Here is a 21,672-nt window from a genome sequence, read left to right on the forward strand (position 1 = left end):
ACTCCCAGCTGTGATTTAAGTGGACATCTTGGTTCATTTCCTCATTCTGTTACTATTGTTCTGGTAGAAGCTGCTGCTTGACTTTTATCATAGTTCTGTTGAGCTGCTACCAGTGTCCAAACACGTGCTGAGGCCCTGAGCCAACCAAGTATGAACAGTGACACATAGGCTATGACACAGCCTAAAACTTCCCACTGTTGTACAACCCTCTGCAATTCCATAGCTGGAGGCAGTGCTGGAGAATAAGAGTGGTACAAACAGGACACCTTTATCTAATCCTAGATACTCAGCAGTTCTCTACAGCAGTAGTGAGGGAGCTACAGCAGGGGATTAAAAGTCCTGTGTAGACAATGTTAAACACTAAAATAATGAAATGTGACTGTGGCCATAGCATAATCGTAGCTGTGCCTGCTGGATTACATTGTCACATAATGGACCCAAATGTGCTGATCTACTCTATCATCCTTTTGTAGTGTTGGTAGGTAAATTCCATTTGGTATTTATTTGTATAATTCCTTTCTATCTAATTACTGTTTCAACTTCCCTGAAACAGCCTCCTCTCTCAGCCAGCATCAATCTCCCTATGACGCTGCTGTCAGTGAAATTTTTGTGCAGTCTGCACCAAATCTGCCAGTGGTGGTAATATCAGTCCTCTGCTACGGTACAGAATTCTGCAAATAAGCATAAAGTTTCTTCTCTTTTCTGTTAAAGGGCACAGTTTGATCCCTGGCAGTGGACTGATGAGCCTACAGGCTTGCTGTACACCTGCACAAAAACACCCCTGGTGTTGCTGTGGGAGAATGGCATGCTTCCCTACTGCTCCCTAGTCCCAACCTCAGAAATACATTTTCACCTCCAAAGGGCCCACTTGATGGATTAAACACTGGAATAAATTGCCTAGGGAGGTTGTGGAATCTCCATCTCTGGAGATATTTAAGAGTAGGTTAGATAAATGTCTATGAGGGATGGTCTAGACAGTATTTGGTCCTGCCATGAGGGCAGGGGACTGGACTTGACCTCTTGAGGTCCCTTCCAGTCCTAGAATCTATGAGGAAGTGGGTCATAGGTGTAAGGAAACTTCTGAAACCCACTAGTGGGCTGAGAGGGGCTGTAGAGCTGCTCTGTAAAATCCAAGGGTGGGGCTGGGATTTCAAAGGGTGCTTAGATGCATGGGCCATACGTGCTGGAATTGAGGGTGCTGCCACACCCCCGGGGGTTGAAGTAGTTTCCATTATATGCAGGGTTTACCATTTGGTTCAATGGCTCTCAGCAGCCCCACTGTCAACCTGTGGAACTCCTTGCCAGAGGATGTTGTGAAGGCCAGGACTATAACAGGGTTAAAAAAAGAACTAGATACAGGCCGGGCGGATACATGGCTAGTGGCCAGGCTGGGCAGGGAGGGTATCCCTGGTCCCTGTGTGCCAGGAGCTGGGATGGGTCACTGGGTGATTCCCTGTTCTGTTCATCCCCTCGGGGCGCCGGGCACTGGCCTCGGGCGGACCCTGGGGCGGACCCGGTCTGGCTGGTCTCTGGACAAACTGCGGCCGCGGGGGAATCGGAACGCGCAGGCCCGAGCCGCCGGGCGCAGACTGGCCCCAGGCCCGGGCGGGTCGGGGCCCCGCTCCCCGGGAGCGGCTCGGCGGGTGTCGGGCTCCCCGGGCCGGCGGCGCCGGGCGGGACCCGCGGGCTGCACCTGCCGGCGGGGCGGGGAGCCGGGGCGGGGCCGGGCCCGCCCCCAGCCCGAGGCGCTTTTGGTTCCGCTTTGCCCGGCCCCGAGCGGGGCTGGCTCGGCTGCTGCCGCCGCGGGCCTGGAGGAGCCGCCGCCGGGGTAAGAGACCGGGCCGGGCCCCTGGCCGGCCGCGGGGCGGGGGAGGATCCTGGGGGGGACCCGGCCGCGCCCGGAAACTGGCCGCGCCTCTGTCCCAGCCAGCCTTGGGGGCCCTGCCCTGTGTGGGGGACCCCAGCACCGCCCCCTGTACCCCCAGCTCCCTTCCACAGACACCCCCAGCCAGCCATGGGGCACTGCCCCGTGTGGGGGACCCCAACACTGTCCCCTGTACCCCCAGCTCCCTTCCACAGACAGCCCCAGACAGCCATGGGGCACTGCCCCGTGTGGGGGACCCCAGCACCGCCCCCTGTACCCCCAGCTCCCTTCCACAGACACCCCCAGCCAGCCATGGGGGGCCCTGCCCCGTGTGGGGGACCCCAGCACCGCCCCCTGTACCCCCAGCTCCCTTCCACAGACACCCCCAGCCAGCCATGGGGGGCCCTGCCCCGTGTGGGGGACCCCAGCACCGCCCCCTGTACCCCCAGCTCCCTTCCACAGACACCCCCAGCCAGCCATGGGGGGCCCTGCCCCGTGTGGGGGACCCCAGCACCGCCCCCTGTACCCCCAGCTCCCTTCCACAGACACCCCCAGCCAGCCTTGGGGGGCCCTGCCCCGTGTGGGGGACCCCAGCACCGCCCCCTGTACCCCCAGCTCCCTTCCACAGACACCCCCAGCCAGCCATGGGGGGCCCTGCCCCGTGTGGGGGACCCCAGCACCGCCCCCTGTACCCCCAGCTCCCTTCCACAGACACCCCCAGCCAGCCATGGGGGGCCCTGCCCCGTGTGGGGGACCCCAGCACCGCCCCCTGTACCCCCAGCTCCCTTCCACAGACACCCCCAGCCAGCCTTGGGGGGCCCTGCCCCGTGTGGGGGACCCCAGCACCGCCCCCTGTACCCCCAGCTCCCTTCCACAGACACCCCCAGCCAGCCTTGGGGGGCCCTGCCCCGTGTGGGGGACCCCAGCACCGCCCCCTGTACCCCCAGCTCCCTTCCACAGACACCCCCAGCCAGCCTTGGGGGGCCCTGCCCCGTGTGGGGGACCCCAGCACCGCCCCCTGTACCCCCAGCTCCCTTCCACAGACACCCCCAGCCAGCCTTGGGGGGCCCTGCCCCGTGTGGGGGACCCCAGCACCGCCCCCTGTACCCCCAGCTCCCTTCCACAGACACCCCCAGCCAGCCTTGGGGGGCCCTGCCCCGTGTGGGGGACCCCAGCACCGCCCCCTGTACCCCCAGCTCCCTTCCACAGACACCCCCAGCCAGCCTTGGGGGGCCCTGCCCCGTGTGGGGGACCCCAGCACCGCCCCCTGTACCCCCAGCTCCCTTCCACAGACACCCCCAGCCAGCCATGGGGGGCCCTGCCCCGTGTGGGGGACCCCAGCACCGCCCCCTGTACCCCCAGCTCCCTTCCACAGACACCCCCAGCCAGCCTTGGGGGGCCCTGCCCCGTGTGGGGGACCCCAGCACCGCCCCCTGTACCCCCAGCTCCCTTCCACAGACACCCCCAGCCAGCCTTGGGGGGCCCTGCCCCGTGTGGGGGACCCCAGCACCGCCCCCTGTACCCCCAGCTCCCTTCCACAGACACCCCCAGCCAGCCTTGGGGGGCCCTGCCCCGTGTGGGGGACCCCAGCACCGCCCCCTGTACCCCCAGCTCCCTTCCACAGACACCCCCAGCCAGCCTTGGGGGGCCCTGCCCCGTGTGGGGGACCCCAGCACCGCCCCCTGTACCCCCAGCTCCCTTCCACAGACACCCCCAGCCAGCCTTGGGGGGCCCTGCCCCGTGTGGGGGACCCCAGCACCGCCCCCTGTACCCCCAGCTCCCTTCCACAGACACCCCCAGCCAGCCTTGGGGGGCCCTGCCCCGTGTGGGGGACCCCAGCACCGCCCCCTGTACCCCCAGCTCCCTTCCACAGACACCCCCAGCCAGCCATGGGGGGCCCTGCCCCGTGTGGGGGACCCCAGCACCGCCCCCTGTACCCCCAGCTCCCTTCCACAGACACCCCCAGCCAGCCTTGGGGGGCCCTGCCCCGTGTGGGGGACCCCAGCACCGCCCCCTGTACCCCCAGCTCCCTTCCACAGACACCCCCAGCCAGCCTTGGGGGGCCCTGCCCCGTGTGGGGGACCCCAGCACCGCCCCCTGTACCCCCAGCTCCCTTCCACAGACACCCCCAGCCAGCCTTGGGGGGCCCTGCCCCGTGTGGGGGACCCCAGCACCGCCCCCTGTACCCCCAGCTCCCTTCCACAGACACCCCCAGCCAGCCTTGGGGGGCCCTGCCCCGTGTGGGGGACCCCAGCACCGCCCCCTGTACCCCCAGCTCCCTTCCACAGACACCCCCAGCCAGCCTTGGGGGGCCCTGCCCCGTGTGGGGGACCCCAGCACCGCCCCCTGTACCCCCAGCTCCCTTCCACAGACACCCCCAGCCAGCCTTGGGGGGCCCTGCCCCGTGTGGGGGACCCCAGCACCGCCCCCTGTACCCCCAGCTCCCTTCCACAGACACCCCCAGCCAGCCATGGGGGGCCCTGCCCCGTGTGGGGGACCCCAGCACCGCCCCCTGTACCCCCAGCTCCCTTCCACAGACACCCCCAGCCAGCCTTGGGGGGCCCTGCCCCGTGTGGGGGACCCCAGCACCGCCCCCTGTACCCCCAGCTCCCTTCCACAGACACCCCCAGCCAGCCTTGGGGGGCCCTGCCCCGTGTGGGGGACCCCAGCACCGCCCCCTGTACCCCCAGCTCCCTTCCACAGACACCCCCAGCCAGCCTTGGGGGGCCCTGCCCCGTGTGGGGGACCCCAGCACCGCCCCCTGTACCCCTAGCTCCTTTCCACAGACACCCCCAGCCAGCCTTGGGGGCCCTGCCCTGTGTGGGGGACCCCAGCACTGCCCCCTGTTCCCTGTCCCCCCAGCTCCCTTCCACAGACACCCCCAGCCAGCCATGGGGGCCCTGCCCTGTGTGGGGGACCCCATCACCCAGAACTGTACTCCCAGCTCCTTCCACAGACATTCCAAGGCCCAGCCACCCCCAGCCCTGTGCCCAGAGCTAGCCATGGAGGAACCTTGCCCCCACACCCTCCCCAATACTTGTAACTTGCTCCCCTTGTACTGGCACCTCCTGCCTCCAATACACTGGTGCCCTGTTCCCCAGGCACAGAGCCAGCAGTGGGGGATCCCAGCCAGATAAATCCAACCCCCAAATCTGTTACCTCCTCCCCTCACCCCATAGAGCCTGTAGGAAATGACACAGCTCTATTTGAAAACACTGAAACTGGCTCCTAATGAAGCAGGAAACTGATGAGCCCTGTCAGCAAGAAACATGTCACGAATAAAAGGGCTGAGCTTGAAAAATCTCATGCAACTCCCCCACCCCACCCCATAGGCGCCTGTGAAAAGGGGTCCTGCTTCTTCCTAGCCACTGGTGCAAGGTCACAAACACCACAGTGGAACAGAGGAGCGAATGGCACAGGTGCTGGTGCGGCCTACAGGACTGTACTATTGCAAATGGCGGGGCAGACGTTCAGTACTAACCAGGCAAGCGAATGGCAGCGTGTTTAGTAGGCACTGCAGAGGTGAGAATGGCACCCTTGGATGTCTAGAGCTGTGTCATCCCTGCCAAACCAGCCTGTAGCTCAAACCCCTTTGCTGCCCATCCCGAGGAAACCCCGTGTGACTGAGAGAATTGAACAGAAATCATGGTAGAAGTTCCCAAACCCAGACACAATCTCCCTCTTGGGGAAGCAGTGTTGCCTCCTATGGGGCTTCTGCTGTACCGATTGGAGGCCAGTAATCTATAGATTCCAAGGCCAGAAGGGAACACCGTGACCATCTGGTCTGATCTCCTGCATAACGCAGGGCAGAGACCTGCCCCACAATAATTCCTAGAGCAGATCTTCTAGAAAAATATCCAGTCTCTGTTTAAAAATGGTCAGTGATGGAGAATCCACACCAACCTTTGGTAAATTGTTCCAGTGGCGAATTATCCTCTCTTTTAACAACACACACCTTATTTCCAGGCTGAGTTTGTCTAGCTTCAACTTCCAGCCATTGGATCATGTTAGACCTTCTTCTGCTAGATGGAAGAGCCCATTATCAAATTTCTGTTCCAGTGTAAGTTCTTCTAGACGGTAATCGAGTCACCCCTCAACCTGCTCTTTGTTAAGCTGAATAATGAGCTGCTTGAGTCTGTCATTGTAAGGCAGCATTTCCAGTCTTTTAATTATTCTCATGGCTCTTCTCTGAACCCTCTCCAGTTTATCAATGTCCTTGAATTGTGGGCATCAAACCTGGATACAGTATTCCAGCAGCAGTCCAGCATGATGCCTCCCCAAATATTTTTCAGTTACTGCTCGCCAGCATATAGTCCCCCATCCTGTTAGAATGGCCTACGTTCTTTGTTTCCGGATGGATGCATTTCCATTTATCTGTATTAAAACGCATTGTTTGCTTTCACCCAGTTGGCCAAGCGATCTAAATCAGTGATTTACCCACTTCATTATTTACCACTCTCCCAATTTTTGGTAAATAACTTAATCAGTGATTATCTTTTGTTTTCTTCCAGGTCATTGATAAAAATGTTAAATAGCTTAGGGCAGAAAATCAGTCTCTGTAGGACCCCACGGGAGTCCGGGGCTTTGGAGCTGTGCTCTGGCTCCGCTCCAGCTCCAGGCAAAAACCTGCAGCTCCACTGCTCCGGAGCTGCTCCGCGCTCCAGCTCCGGGCTCCGCTCCAAAGCCCTGCGGGAAACACACCTGCTTGATAATGATTCAGTTTACATTCACATTTTGAAATCTACCAGTTAACCAGTTTTTAATCCATGTGATGTGTGCTGTGTTAATTTTATAGTTAGATTTTTTTTAATCAAAATGTCATGTGATACCAAGCCAAACACCTTGCAGAAGTCTAAGTATACTACGTTAACACTGTTACCTTTATCTACCAAACTTGTCATCTTGTCAAAAAAAAAATACCAAGTTAGTTTGACAGGATCTATTTTCTAAACCCCTAGTGACTGGCATTAATTACATTACCTCCTTTAAATTTTTATTAATTGAGTCCCATATCAGCAGCTCCATTATCTTGCCCAGGATCTATGTAAGATTGACAAGCCTGTAATTAGCCAAGTCATCCCATTTGCTGTTTTTAAAAATGGCACAACATTAGCTTTCTTCCAGTCTTCTGGAACTTCCCTGGTGCTCCAAGACTTAATGAAAATCATCATTAACAGTCCAGAGAGCTCCTCGGCAGCTCTTTTAAAACTCTTGGGAGTAAGTCATCTGGACCTGCTGATTTAAAAATCTCTGATTTTAGTAGATTCTGTTTAACATCCTCCAGAGATATTACTGGAATGAAAAGTGTGTTATCATCACTCTAGGAAGAGACTGTACCATTTGTTGTCGTCCCCTCCCCCCCAAATACAGAACAGAAATATTTATCCAACACTTCTGCCTTTTCTGCATTATTACTGAGTTTTACTGTTTCCATCTAGCAATTGACCAATACCATTGTCAGGATTCTTTTTGCTAATATATTTTAAAATACTTCTTACTATACTTAACTCTGCTGGCCATAGATTTCTCCTTGTGCTTCCGTTATGGATTTTCTACAGTTCCTTAGTTCTAATTTATATACATTACCATCCGCTTCCCCTTTCTTCCATTTATTATTTTCTAGAGCTGCCTTCACTGACTCCACCCCAGGTTGCTGCTTTTAACAAGCAAAGCCTTCCTGCCCCTTTGGCCTAGCATTTGCATGCAGCATCACTAGTGATGCACTTGTCTGTTGTGATAGGCAGCAAGTTGTCAGTCCTTTGGGCCTTTGGAAATGATACTCGTTTATCAGCTTCCAGCACCATCCTTCAAATGTGTTTTGTTCTTTGATCAAGGAGTTGCTCTTTTCTTGTTTGTAAAGTGCCATGCATGCACACGGTACTGTATAAATAATAATAGTTACACAGTCAGTGCGGCTTCTTCCCAGCACCCAGATTATCTACATATGTTATTAGACCATCTTTTTGTATCTTGCAAACCAACCAGCCCAAGCTCTCTCCCTCAGGGGTTAAGAATATAAGAGCGATTTTATACTGGGAATGAAAGTCACAGCTAAGAGTGCTGTTCTAATGTACTGCAAATCAGCAAAGGAAAGGGTTAATCTTATGCTTGGCTTTCCCTTGACATCAGCAGGGGTTTCCCAGCCCCTATAGTCTTTTGTCCTAGTTGATGAAAAACCAGCTCTTTAATTCCTCCTCCTCATTTTTTACTCCTGGAACAGGAAAACAAAGTCCAAGTATTAATAGGGGGAAATTTGCAAGGGTAAGAGGCTGAGACCGAATTGGCCAGAGGAATCTTTGAAGCCTCTAGCTCAGCGGTTTTCAAACTCTGGGTTGTGACCCCATTTTAATGGGGTCACCAGGGCCAGCGTTACACTCGCTGGCCCCACCGCTTGGGGCTGAAGCTGGAGGGCTTGAGCCTGGGGCAGCAGGGCTCTGCCCCCCCCCCAACTCAGCCCAGGGTGGGGGGGCTCAGGCTCTGGCCCCCTCCCACCTGGAGTCGCGTAGTAATTTTTGTTGGCAGAAGGGGATCATGGTGCAATGAGGTTTGAGAACCACGGCCTAGCTTTCCAAAGGACGCTGCAGAGCTAAGGGATGGGTCCTTCGTAGAAAAGCCTGGGATCAAAAATCGCAGAGTCACTGGAATCTTTCCGGTCTCAGGGCCCATGTTCTCCCCTGCAACCTTCCAAAGTGCAGGACTGCAAAAGGGTTGGGTGCTCAGTGGATGCAGTAACTCAGCAAATGGGGTCTCAGGGAGCTGCTGTGGGGAGATCCCCTTGTGATCAAACCACTGCAGCATTGTTGATTATCTTACCGCCTTACTTGAATGAAGTCCAGAGGCTTCCTTTGTCACCAGGAATATCATTGCTTGCCTCCACCTGGTAAATATAAGCGGAGTTTGCTGAGACTCTGACGCTGAGCTCTCAGCAGCGCTGGTCTCTGAGGTCTGGGGACTAAAGGAGAGGTCTGGATGTGTCCGTGGGTGTTGCACCCCACATCCCCAAGTTCTTTTCTCCAGCGCGTGTTTCAAGCAAGAAACAAGAGTGGTTCTTTACGTCCAGCCTCTCAACCTTCTCGGTGAGTGCAATTAATCTTCCTTTAGGCCCTTTCTGTTGAGAAGAAGCCTGTCTCTCTGTCATTAAAGCAAGGCTGCCTAGACTAGAGAGCAATCCTCGCCCCTTTCTGCTGGCAGCTGACATCATGGAGGAAGCTGCATTCACGTGGTCTGGTGGTAGAATATTGTTCTTTCACTTCTGCTATTTTTCTTCTTTTGTTGCAAACTCTCTTTAATAATAAGCCTGGCTCTGGGCTCATTCTGACAGCTGATTCACCAGTTTCTGATTGCAAGGGGCTGCAGTGAGCCAGGAAGAGGATCTGAGAAGTCATTTTGGTTTAAACTAAAGGGGAGAGACAAACGCTGATCTGATTTTAATTAGGCATCTGTTTAGTAAGGTTAAGTTTGGTGAGGGGTTGATGCATTCAAAAGTGAGCGCATGCGTGTGTGTGTGCCCAGTATTTTTGCTGCCAATCGGGTGAGTGATCTGCCATAGGAAAAGAACCTTGGAATTGTTACTTGTAGATTTTTGCAGTGATGCTGCCACCCCCTAGAATTCAAAAATTCATGAGTCAGACCTCCAAAACTAATGAGATTGGAAAAACCAAAACACATGGGGTTCTTTTTATTTACCTTCTGGTTTTGTAGCCATTAGCTCACGCTCGAGTCAAGTTTCTTCCCTTTAACCACTAGGGCTAGAAAAAACTTACTTTTAATTTTTTTAAATTGAAAGTTGAGATTCTGACACATTCCCATGACTCCAGGAGGTGGGGTTTCAGGAAGTACTCCAACTAGTGCAATATTTGCTATTAAAAACACAAGAGTTAGCAGGACTGATTAATAAAGAGACTTTTTTCTGGAATGTTTTTTGGTTTTGGATCTAGTGAAAAATTCTCTTTCAACTATGGGCGAAACGTTCTCCCAGTTCTGGAAGGTCTCCGACCAGAAGGAGAGGGGAGGGAAATCGATTCTGCGCAGGAAATCGGCTGATGAGGATGAAGTCACCAATTATGGCACTATCAATGGAGGAGACTCTGCCGCATCCTGCATGCCCTGTGTGGGCACTGTGAGTCGGGGCTGCATCAACTGCCCAACGTGCCAGGGAACGGGAAGGATCCCCAGGGGTAGGTGGTTCTTGTGTGTGCTTGGTCAGTGGTTTCCAGCCTTTCCAGGCACTTCACCAAACAGACCTCTGCTTGTTGCGTCTCGCTCAGCTGTGCGTCCTATGGAACACCAGTCATGATGGAGCATTGCATGCTGCGACCTGCAGGCTCCATCTCTGTACTAAAGAGAGAGCCTGCAATCGGCTCCATCTTGCGTTAATCAGTGCAAGACCTGGGGCTGTTGGAAGGTATCCGTGCAGCCCCAAGTTAACAAAGCTCAGTCTGTCTCTGTGCTTGGCCGAAGCCAACAAGGGTTATTTGAGTTAGACCCCTGCATCCCTCTGAATGGGGCAGCATTTGTAACGAGAATGCTGATGGACCCTAAACTGCAGCCTGATGTGCCCTGTTCACTACTGCACCCAGTGCGATGCATCTCTTCTGACCTGCGCCTCTTATCTTCTGTCTTTCAGAGCAGGAGAAGCAGTTGGTGGCTCTGATTCCATACGGCGACCAGAGGCTGAAGCCCAGACGAACGTAAAGTCCTGTTTCTCCCTTGTTCTTTTAATGCTCTGGCTGCGTTTAAATGGGTGCAGCGGGGGGGGCGCAGCATTACAGGAGGAATCTGTTTGCAGAGGTTCATTTAAAAGCTTCGTTGCTCATTGGGCCCCGAGCTGCAGTGCGTTTGATGCCTGCAGGGCATCTGTTCTGTGTTGGCAGTGGGCTGTAGTAGCACTTCTTGATGCAGGAGGGACTGTGGGCTGGGATTCTGGCCTAGTTCTGTTTGAAAAGGGCCATGTGGGACTGCTGACTTCCAGCAGTGACAAGCAGCATGTTTCTGGGTCTGAAACCCTGGCCCCAACGTGAATGTGCTGCCACTTCTGCACAATCCCTTTGCAGGCCCTCATGTCTTGGTGCTTACTGTGTCTGAGCTGGCACTCATGCCACCCTGTGCTTGTCCAACCCTGTAGAGTCAGGGCTGCAGGACAGGGCTGGACCAGGCGAGTTATGATCCTTTGATGCTGTCTTGCAGGAAGCTCTATGTGTCCCTTGCCGTGACGATTTGCCTGCTGATGTCATCTCTCATCATATTCTTCCTGTTCCCTCGCTCCATTGCTGTGCAGCCCGCAGGGCTGAATGCCTCCTCCATTGCCTTTAATTCCACCGTTCTCAGTATCGATCTCAACATGACAGTGAGTTCTCAGCGCAGCGCGTACGGTGACATTGAGCTCATATCTCATTCTCAGTCCATAGCTTGGCTCACTTCTAAGCCTTGAGGATAGCGCGGCAGGTCAGTAGTGAGCTAGGTGGCAGAGCTGTGTGCACACAGTGGGACAGCAGGCAAGACTGGAGTGGCCCGTCAGAAATGAGGCATGTTGGAGCAGTGTGTGATGGAGCAGGAGGTGCTGCTGGGTGGAAGTGAGCTACGTAACAAATGTTGGGAATTTTGTCGCTGTGTGTTGCATCTTTCCTCTGCTTTCAGCCCAGCCATGACTGCGGCACAGGGAGCAGAGCGGGGGCAAGTGATCCCCAGAGCAGCTCTGGGGCAGGTGAGCAGCTTTGCTCCTGTAAAGAGCTAGTGACTCTCACCCAAATGCGATGTTGGGTGTTTCCTTGGGACAATCCTCAGCAGAGGGGAATTGCCACGGCTCAGCTACCAGTGTCTGAGGACTGGCGTTTGCAGGGTGTGCTGCTGCAAGGTCACTGCATGGAAATCCAGCACACGCGTTACCCTCGCTGTGTGAGGGCTTCGGGCTGAGTTTGTCTCTCTCCTTAGAACGTGTTGAATGTAACCAACAACAACTTCTACCCAGTCACTGTCACCCAACTGGACATTGAGGTCTTACACCTGTCCGTGGTGATAGGGAAAACCACCAAGAAGTACCTGCTGAATATCGGCCCTTTGCACAGCAGCCAGGTGGGTGCTGCTGCCTCTTGCTGCCCTATCGAAATGTCTGGCCCCCTTTGGGTGGGGAGAAATAGTGGTCCCCTTCTCTGTCGCCTTGTAGTTCTATTGCCCCAGGGGCAGAGCGTCCCTTCACTGCCTCCCCCCGCCCCCATTCCTGTCTTTCCAGGTGCCCATTCACTTGCTGGCCCAGGGTGGTACTTAGCAAACACGGGAGGCAAAAGACCGAATGCTGAGGTCTCATATGGGTGTTTCCTGCACCGGTTCATGCTGCGTATTGTAACTCTGTCGAGATCTGCCATGTTGTCACTTGGTCCCAACACAATGTGGATTGGATTTTAAATACTGGCTCTGAGCTGTGTGGAATTGATGGGATCATCTTTAATTCTGTCTGTGCTCGGCTCACTGGGCTGCACCTGTACATGGTTACTGTAATCTCTCTAAATCTCCAACTAACTCGTCTGTTTTACTTGCAGATCTATTATGCAGTCTCCAGTATTATACGGGACTATAATACCTAGTAAGTATTTCTCAGAGACTTACTTTCCTGGCTGGTAAGTAGCAATAATGTTTCTGAGCTTTTCTCAAGGGGCAGTCTAGCATAAATTTATAACTTGGGAGGTAGCCTGATTCTATCTGACCCTGCAGTGCAGCTGAGAATGTGTCCCTTTGATTTTCCTATATGTAATCATGTTGGGACAGAAACCCAGCATGTCCATTTTACATTCCTTTCTAGTTCTTCTGCATTAAATGTTTTCCCAGCCTGCAACTGACAAGACTGTATCACTTTCAAATCTAATACCCCCCCCCACAGATTAATAAATCTCGTTTGGAAATGCCTGATACAAATTAGTCCATCTGTGTGCAGTTAAGTGTATCTACCACCCCCAATCTCTGTGAATGAGCAGTTTGCTGATTCTCCACAGGCATCTTGTGCGATCTGTTTCCTGCTCTGCCCATGGTGGGGAGATGTCAGGTGTTGCTGGAATGTGAATTCTCCCATCTTGTTCTGCTTGATGCATTTGCAGGAAGGGTGTCAGGTCTACACTACAAACTTCTGTTGAGGTTGTGATCTCTGACCAAATGAGCTGCGTCAGTAAAAGCCCCTAATGTAGATGCAGATATACTGGCAAAATGGCACTTTCACCAGAATAGCTTATATTGCTCAAGGAGGAGACGGGGGCATGGCTGGAATAAGTTTTGTCAGCTAAAGGTTTAAAGGAATAAGGTTTGCCAGTATAAGCAATCTCCATACAAGGAGTGCTTTGCCAAGTAAGCCGATCGGTCCAGCCACATAGACAAAGTCTTCCAAGTGTAGACCTGATCGGAGAAGCTTGCGCTCTCTCCGCAGGCCTGGGTTGCTCTGTGGTGCAGGACGGGTCTTGTGTGATGAAAACATTGTACTGCAAAATTAAGTCTCTATTTTCTGTCTCCTAAGCAACATCTGCACCTGGATCAAAATCAAAGTCCACAACGTTCTACTGCACATACAGTAAGTGGCATTTGGTTAAAAGCGAATCACTCGCTGTTGATCTGCGTGGTCCCAAACATTCCTCACTGAGGCGATCTGGATTTCTCTTTGTATTAGTGTTTTCCGAGACCAAGACTGTTCAAAGTTGTAATTAGTCTTTCCCCAGGTAGGTTTGCAACTGCTGGCGTGGGTGTGTCACAGTTATTTGAATTTCAAGGGGAAAGTCACCCAAGCTCTTGGTGCAGAGGAGCATGCCTGGACTTCAGCCCCAGGGAGCTCCAGCAGTGCAAACCCAGAGTGTTGGTGAGGGGACTTGTACAGTGGTACTGTTTCTGCCTGCATTGGGAACAGCTATACCTGTGTCTGGGGTGAATGGTGCAGGAGGAGAATGAGCTTGGCCTGTTCCCCAGAGGATAGATCCTGTACATTCCCCATGTTGGGGCAGAGTGACTCAGACTCGTGCTTGAGGTCTTCAGCATTTGAACAAAGACCCCAGCGGCTCAGATGGCTGAGCCACCAGGGTGTGAAGGAACAAAGCACATTCTCTCTTCTGCAGACATCCTGCCCTGGCCCCATCTTCTGCAGACAGCCTGGCTGCAGAGGAGGTCCTGGCCAGGAAGATGGCCTGAAGGCATTGCACTCAGCTTGACTGCACATGAATTGTGCTGTATTTTGAATGAGTCAGTGAGAACAGCCCACACCAGGCAAACCAAGAAAGCTATGCCTCCTCCTCCTACGGAGGTGGGAGTGCATGTGGGCCCACACAATCCTTCCCAGGGGTTGGTCAGTAACATGACCCAGAAACTGACCTGCCATTGACAGCGGTTTCCCGTCTGGCGGCCAGTGGAGCAGTGACGACAAACCCATTTCCAACACTGTTCTTGAACCATGGCTTAGAGTGCGGCTCTCAGCTGCGGCCCATGTGACCTCCTCGGGGCCATACAGGTAGTATTGGATGCGGCCCACATAACACATTGTGGGCTGCAGATGCAGCCCACAATGGTAAATAAGTTGAGAACCACTGGCTCAGACATAGTGCGGCCAAGTCCTTGTGGTACATTCTGGGATGAGAATGGTTTGGCCCGTCTGCTCTAGCAGTTAAACAATCTGTATCCCCTCTGTACTGAGACCTGGTGTTGACGGGGCTGAGTATCGAGTAGGATGGTGTGAATATCTGCAGTGGCGCTGGGCCGAGCGGCTACAGCTCCTGCAGTCACACCATCTATCTGCTGGCCATCGTTGTCACTCGCAGGAGGCAGAAGGTGACCTTTGCTGCCTCTCTTCTGTGTTGTGCCACTTCCCAGTGGTGTTAGCCCTGTGGTGCCTGGCAGGGTAGGGTACAAACTGTTCTTTGCTGTAACACCGAGAACAGAATGGGAAGGTATGTGCTGCTGTCGCGCTACGTTGTTGCTTCGACTACGCAAGTGCTCGGTTTGTTTGGCATGACCTTTAAGGAGCAGGCAGAGGTGCAGAGGCTGTAGCAGTGAATGGGTCCAGCTTTAAAGGCTGTGTTAGAAGAACATTGCAGATTGCTTATAAGGGATCGCTTAAATGCTGCCTTAAAAATTAATGTGGTCTGAGGGAGCCCCCTACAAATGTGTGAAACGGGGCAGCTCGGCTTGGACTTGTGGTATGAGTGGTTTGGCGCTGCAGAGTAAGAAAGACGAAAATTGTGCAAGTGGTTGGGAAAGACCACAATGGAACTTTAAGGAAAAGTGAAATCCCAGCAGAAGATCCAGCTTGGTGCTTTCAAATCTCTTTATAGTTCAAGTAAAATGGATTATTGTGTGTTGCAGGGGAACCCTAACCTGCTCGTACCTGTGCCACTCGGAGCAGCTGGCTTTTGAGAGCTACAAGTATGTGGACTGTAGAGGGAATGCGACGCTGCCTCACCCGCTGTACCACCGCCCACCATGATGGGGTCACTGGACGGTGACATTCTTCTGTCGCAAAGGCAAGTTGTACCAGGGACACAGCAACTCCAGGGGCTTCTCGTCCAAGCCACCGTGATTTTAAACAGGACGTTTGGCTCTCCCTTGGGAGGAGACGTTCAGTCTGCTGCTGTTTCCTGGTTACAGACTGATAGAATTTCATGAACTTGGAACATGCTGCTCTGAGTTTGCAATTCCCCTTTGTATCCTGTATGGGGGTTGGCATCAGCAGAGTGTGCACACTGTATAGGGAAATTGCTGTATTAACTGATTAAGAGAACTCTGCTAGGTTGTTAGCTGCCTTGTCCTGTGCAGTATTTCACTATTGCACTAGGGGAGGCATTACCTGTTGGTCCAATCAGCTCTCCTGCCAAATAACATTTTTGTGCCTGTGCCCTGTGGTGTGGGCGCTCTTGGCTGGAGAGCATCCCCTAGTGATTCTTGGATAGCAATCACACCCCGGCTCTGCGAAGCAGGGAGAAACCCAACTGCACTGACATCTAAGAACCTCTGGCTCTTAAATAACAAGCACTGAATAATGAGCTAAAACTCTGCCTGGTTTGCACTGAGAGGGGTAAGGGTGGTGTAGTGGATGTTGGGCCAAGTTCCTCTACGAGGGAGGCTGGGTAAGTATGTTCAGTCCCTGACTTTTCCTAATCCTATCAGAGGGATTGTCTCGCATGAAGGGTTGTGCAGTCCAGATCGATGCAGCGGCCACTGTCTATCTTGTACCCAAAGTGATCAAACTCTGCTGCATCCTTGCAGCATGGAGGCGGGGAGGAGAGGGATTGCTACTTCCCAGATGGCAGAGGAAGGTGAGGGGCCCATCATGCATTCTCCACACAGCACATGCCATTTTCTGGGGCACTCCCTTGTGGGCTCCTGTATTAAGGAGTTTAACTTTAATGAGTGGCAGGAGTCTTACTTGGGTAAGAAAAGCTCTGTTCGTGCAAATGCCAGGAAACAACAGTTGCCATTTATACCTATTTGTAGCATTTTCTATGAGGGAAGGAGCCCTGGCCACGCTTCCACCCTCTCTCCAGAGCCTTGTACGGTACAGACTCATTCTCTGTAGGAACAGCTCAGGCAGAGGATGCACACTCACGTTACTGGGCCTAAGCACCCTCCTTAGATCCCAGCATTGCTAATGACTGGCACATTCTGCCTGGATGGATGGATGGATGGATAGAAATTGCTGGGCATATGATCTGACCCAGAGCAGCCCAACATCGCCCTAAACGCCTCTCCAGCCAGATGGGACATGGTGGGAAAAGCAACATGCATCAGAGTAGTTGGGAGAGGAAACCTTTGTGCCTCAGCAAAGAACTAATCACCGTCCACAAGACCCCTGCCCCTGGGGTGGCACTCAGCAGAGACTCCAAGGAGCCTGCCCTTCCTAGAGGTCCCAGCAGGGCAGTGTTCTGTAGCTTGCCTTTCATCTACCTGCTCTGTGGATCCAGAGGTCCAGTCTCCAGGGCTCCCAAACTAGCACATTTCAGCAGAGGCATGTTAATCATTAAGTGTCTTTTCCTGATCGTTTATATGTTCCATTAAGGTTGCCATGGATTAAATCCCTGCCTGAGGCAGGGGCGAGGAAGCACCTTGTGTTCTGAAAGCGTCTCTTGTCTGTTGGCTCTTGTCCTTTTCCATCATCTCTCACTGTGTGTTTGTATTCGCTGTGTTGTTGTACCTGCTCTGCTATTCTCTTCTCGCTGTCTCTGCCCCGGCACAGTCGTTGAGAGCTGGCTGTGCTCTGGCATGGCTGTGCCTGTGTTATATGCCTGCATCAGTCTGTTCACAAATAAAAAGGGCTTTATAAAATCAGAGTGGTGCTTTCTCCTTATGATCTGTGCTGGGACAACTCCAGGGAATGCTGAGCGGGGACCTGATTCCCTGGGGAAATCAGTCTCCACATAGCATTACAGTGACACCTGCTGGCCAGTGGGAGTCACTGCATATTATGGCTTAAAAAGGGAGGAGGGAGGTTTTAAATGGGAAAACCAAGGCCTCCACGAAGGTGCATGCTGAACATCCCCTCCCAGGAAAGCAATGTCCAGGGACGCCCAGGGTTTTGCAGCTACTTTCTGCCAGAGGCCTGAGGCAGGAATTGCTCTCATCGGCTGGTTGTGCATAGCAGCATCCTACAGGGCAGTTTCTCTGTAGCTGTAAATGCAGCACACAGATCAAATTCTATTTACAGGCCTTTCTTCAGTGTCTGATCACCTCCCGTACATCAGTGCATTTTCATCACAACCCACCCCATGAGGAAGGGATGTGTGACTATTTCAGCTTTACAGATAAGGAATTGAAAGGAAAGGGACTTGTCTGAAGTCATGCAATGAGTTAACAGCAGGGCTGGGACCAGAACCTAGATCTCCTAACTCCCAGTCCTGTTCTTAAGGCACAAAACTATCCTCTGCTGCCTGATGTTTCTGTGGGTTAGAATTTGGCCTCTTAACTAGAACATTTTCAGTATCTACAATGGACTGCTGTGGGGAAAGGGTTTGTCTTCCCCTCTGTGGGTTATTAAAGTTAGTGCAATTAGGTGAGGAGGGATGGAGCCCCCACAGTCACTCTGTTAGCAGCTGTTGGAAGGATGAATGTGTCAGGGTAGGAAAGAAGCAGTGTGTAAAAAATCCTGAGCTGTGCCGATGCTGGCACTGGCAAAATGTTTTTCCAATAATAACAACTTACAAGACATGTCAGAGCTTCCTTGTCTCCCCCCCCCCAAAGAAAAAGGGGGGTGGGCGCGCAGTTGAACAATACTAACTTGGACTGGGAAGGACAATCTGATTCCTGACCGACTGTAAGCAGCGGAGTGTAACTGGCTAAAATTGTCACTTTCCTCAGAATTTTGTCTATCAAATCAATTTTCAGTGTGTGGACAGGTGACACTAGTTTAAAAGTTCTACGTCAATTCTTAAGGATGCTGCTTTCTTTGTCTGAACTTAGCATAGTTTTCGTATAAAGTACCTGGCCTTAGTTGGTTGCAACTGTCTTAGCAGGGAGGTGGCAAAGTGAATGGACTATGTGCAAATGCAAGGTCCTCTTAGTTGCCTAAGAGAGACCATCCCTCAGAATGTTCTGTGGGTGTGGAGAGTTTATTACACATTAAGGGTTACAGCCCCTAATGGGAAGTGACCGGCAGGTCCTATGTGTTCTTCATGCTGATGGCTTCGTTATGGTGTTGGATTCAGCTGCACTTATCTCGATCTCCTTGGTGCTTAAAGGCATGTTACTAGACGGGGAGTCATTCCTGCGTTGCTGGTTACTCGGTCATTACCATTGTTGTATGTATTGCACAGCCTGGAAGGGTAAGGAAAGATAATTTGCCTCCAAGTTTCTCGTGTATAATGGGAGGGTGCATGGTGGCCGTTCTATGCCATACCATTTTATAATTTGGGGGGTGGGGGAATTTGTAAAAGATTTAAAAACAAAACGAACCATTTTTTTACCATTCACAACTGAATTTCAAAGAGAGGTGAGGAGTGGACAGCAGAGGGGGTTTAAATAATGATCCACTATTGGCAAGAAAACAGTTTTGTGCAGAACTGAGAGGAATTTACCTCCAGCAACAGTCCAGGTGACTCTTGTTGATAACTCCTCGTTATACTGGTATAAAGGCGCTGAACTGGAGTAAATTAGACTGCTGTAGGCCCTTTTATACCAGTGTAACTGCATTCACGCCAGGAACATTTTGCTGCTTTAGCTATACCGGTATAGTTAAAGTGGCAAAACACCTAAGAAGAGAGAGAGACTAATTCTTGATGGGGATGAGATTGCTGTGATGGCAACAAAAGATGAAATCTCTTAGGGAATTTCCTTGCAGAGCAACCCAGGATGCTTATGCAAAAGGGTCACACCCTTGCATCAAAGAAGCAAAGAACTAATTCTTGCTCCCAACTCTCTTCTCACCCCTTCCCCATCAACTTACTGAGTATCTACGTGGCAGTTTTGCGCTGCTTATCGTCACGTAATGACACTTGCATGGGCAGCACTGGCAGGAGCAGGTGACTTCTGAAACAAATCACAAGTTACTAACCAAACTCAGTTGCCTTTGCAGAAACACTCTCTCCAAATGTGAATTTATTTTACTAAATGCCTTTGCCCTGAATGACTGCAAAACCATGAAGAGCGATAGACCCACCCACACTACACCTCTGGGACAAAGGCAGAGTCACAAGAATTACTTGACATGCCTGTGTTGCTCATACTGCCATAACACTGCAACAAGTGGTAAGAAGATGAAATGAAAAACTGGCCCAGTGAAAGGGATATGCAGTGATGCATTCAAGTTTAGGATTGGCCTCAGATGTGTAGCATCATTGGTTTATGAAGGTAACATTAAAGGATTGACTTTATCTTTAGAACACTTGATACAATGCTGCACGAGAGAGAACTGCCCCTCTGCTTTTCACTTCCATCTTAATAGTGCTGAGGAAACCTAGGCCTGGGCTACACTACCGGGGTGGTTCGAACTGAGATACACAACTTCAGCTACGCTAGGCGCGTAGCTGAAGTTGAAGTATCTTATTCGACTTACCTGGCCGTCCTCAGGGCGGCGAGTCGACTGCCGCAGCTCCCCCATCTACTTCGCTTACTCCTCCTGCCGAAGTGGAGTACGGGCATCGATTCGCGGATCGATTTATCGCGTCCAGACGAGACGTGATAAATCGATCCCCGATACATCGAACACTAAAACCTGCCAATTTGGCTGCAATTCCCCCGGTAGCCTGATCGGGTCAGATATATTAAGGGTTTGTCTGTACACAAACTGGAACTGCACTAACTGTTTTAATCCACACTTTTAATTATTTTGGTGCACCTCTGTATGTGGACACATTTCTATCTATCTTAGGGTCTTATTCTGCTGTCCATCGCTGAAGTATCTGAGGGCCTTCCATATAAAACTGATAGCAATGGTGACTGCCTAGTGCATTGTCAGACACTAAAACTTTGTGGGAGCAGAGTTCTAATTTTTTTTTAAACTAACTTAATTGTATTGATGTTTTTAGGTTGATTTGTTTCAGAGATGTAGGTTTTTTGGGGGCGGGGGGGCGGTTGGGTAGAGAGGGTGTCAACGTTGTCAATCCAATGCTGGAAAGGCCTTTCTGAAGAGGATGGTTTGGTAGCGTTCCCTAGTGTATTAACTCCTTTCGGAGAGAGTGTCCTGTTCTGATTACATGAAATCAAACAGGGGACACGTGATCTGAAATAAGTCTTGCCCCAAAATAGCTAAAACTGAACTAAACTGATGTTACTTTGATTCCATTTTTTTGTCTCTACAACCCCTTTGTTTACACCTAGGGCCCGATTTTCAGCTGAGGCTCTCTTTGTGCATGTAATGGTTTTCCTCCCTGAGGTAGTTGTGGCTGTGTTGTTTCAGTACAGTTAGTTGGGGGCACTAAAGCACGGGCCACTTCTGGAATTCTAGGCCATGGTTTGAATCCCAAGGTGCTTTACGAACACTAATGAATTAAACTTCATAACTCCTTCAGACTTACTGGGTAATAGAATCCAGGAGCCCTGACCTGCAGTCCCCGCTACTAGCTACTGGAAACACTGCCTGAGTCCTCGCAGTCCCCTTCTACACTTCAGTCACTGACTCCATTCTCCTGTAATCCTACACCCTGCTTCAGGTGCTAGTTCACTCATCTGTCAATGTATTATTCACCAGCTCCCTCACTGAGCTAAAAGCGACAGGTGGGGAAGGAGGTGGGACTGGACCGATTCATTTCCCTACAGGAATTTCCCCCCGTGCTGTGAAGGGGAGGAGGGGAACCTGAGTGCATTCTGCTCACGGTCTGGTTCCATTCCGTGCTGGGGCAGGGAAGGCTTTGCCTACAGCACGGGGGGGAGAAAAGGGCCTGACTTTTCAGCCGTGCTGAGTGTCCTCACTCCCAGCTGAAGCACGAAGCTCGGCACCTCTACACGCTGGGACTGTTGGGGGGACGGGCCTGGGGGTCAGTCCAGGGTTTGACTCTGTGCCCCTCACTGCAGCACAGGAAACTACTCCGATCGCTCCAACTGTCACAACTCCCCCCAGAAAGGGGGGTTCACAAAAGTCTCCTGCCCCCCCCGTGCAGGCCAAGCTGCCCCCAGGACAGTCCCCTCTTGACCCCCCCCCCCGGCCCTTAATCGCCGGAGCCCCGGATCGCGGCCGCCCAGCTCCCCTCACCTGGCGGGGGGGGCTTCTGGGGCTGCGGCGCGGGGGGGTTGATGTCAGGTCTCTGCTCCGGCGCCTTCTTGGCGGCTTCTTCCGCCTTCTGCACAGGAAGGAACGTCCCGTGAGTGAGGGTCCTCGCCCCCCCCCCCCCCCCCCCCCCCCCCCCCCCCCCCCCCCCCCC

General features: G+C 52.6%; 2 protein-coding genes across 4 annotated transcripts in view; one reads left to right on the forward strand and one right to left on the reverse strand.

Annotated features, from left to right (window-relative positions):
• Positions 1–1,686: 1,686 nt before the first annotated feature.
• Positions 1,687–17,151, forward strand: TMEM106A (transmembrane protein 106A). Of its 2 annotated transcripts, none has more exons than XM_034755800.1 (8): positions 1,687–1,828; positions 9,802–10,041; positions 10,491–10,554; positions 11,051–11,210; positions 11,795–11,935; positions 12,400–12,443; positions 13,362–13,415; positions 15,191–17,151. In XM_034755800.1, the coding sequence occupies exons 2-8, from the start codon at positions 9,822–9,824 to the stop codon at positions 15,309–15,311; spliced, it is 804 nt and encodes a 267-aa protein (XP_034611691.1). In that variant the 5' UTR covers positions 1,687–1,828; positions 9,802–9,821; the 3' UTR covers positions 15,312–17,151. The 2 variants fall into 2 exon arrangements, with proteins under 2 accessions (XP_034611691.1, XP_034611692.1); XM_034755801.1 differs by having other exon boundaries at positions 1,725–1,828; positions 9,789–10,041.
• A 362-nt stretch (positions 17,152–17,513) lies between these two features.
• CCDC200 (coiled-coil domain containing 200) overlaps positions 17,514–21,672 on the reverse strand; it is a 4,465-nt gene continuing 306 nt past the window's right edge. Inside the window, exons 2-4 of one of the 2 annotated variants that reach the window (XM_034755804.1) lie at positions 21,504–21,591; positions 19,260–19,339; positions 17,514–18,631 (exon numbers count right to left, since the gene is read on the reverse strand). In XM_034755804.1, coding sequence (XP_034611695.1) covers positions 18,605–18,631; positions 19,260–19,339; positions 21,504–21,591 — 195 coding nt within the window. In that variant the 3' untranslated portion in view covers positions 17,514–18,604. Of the gene's footprint in view, positions 18,632–19,259; positions 19,343–21,503; positions 21,592–21,672 lie in introns of both variants that reach the window. The other variant, XM_034755803.1, reaches the window with a different exon arrangement.

This window comes from Trachemys scripta, chromosome 23 (genome assembly GCF_013100865.1).
Source record: "Trachemys scripta elegans isolate TJP31775 chromosome 23, CAS_Tse_1.0, whole genome shotgun sequence".
Lineage (NCBI taxonomy): Eukaryota > Metazoa > Chordata > Testudines > Emydidae > Trachemys > Trachemys scripta.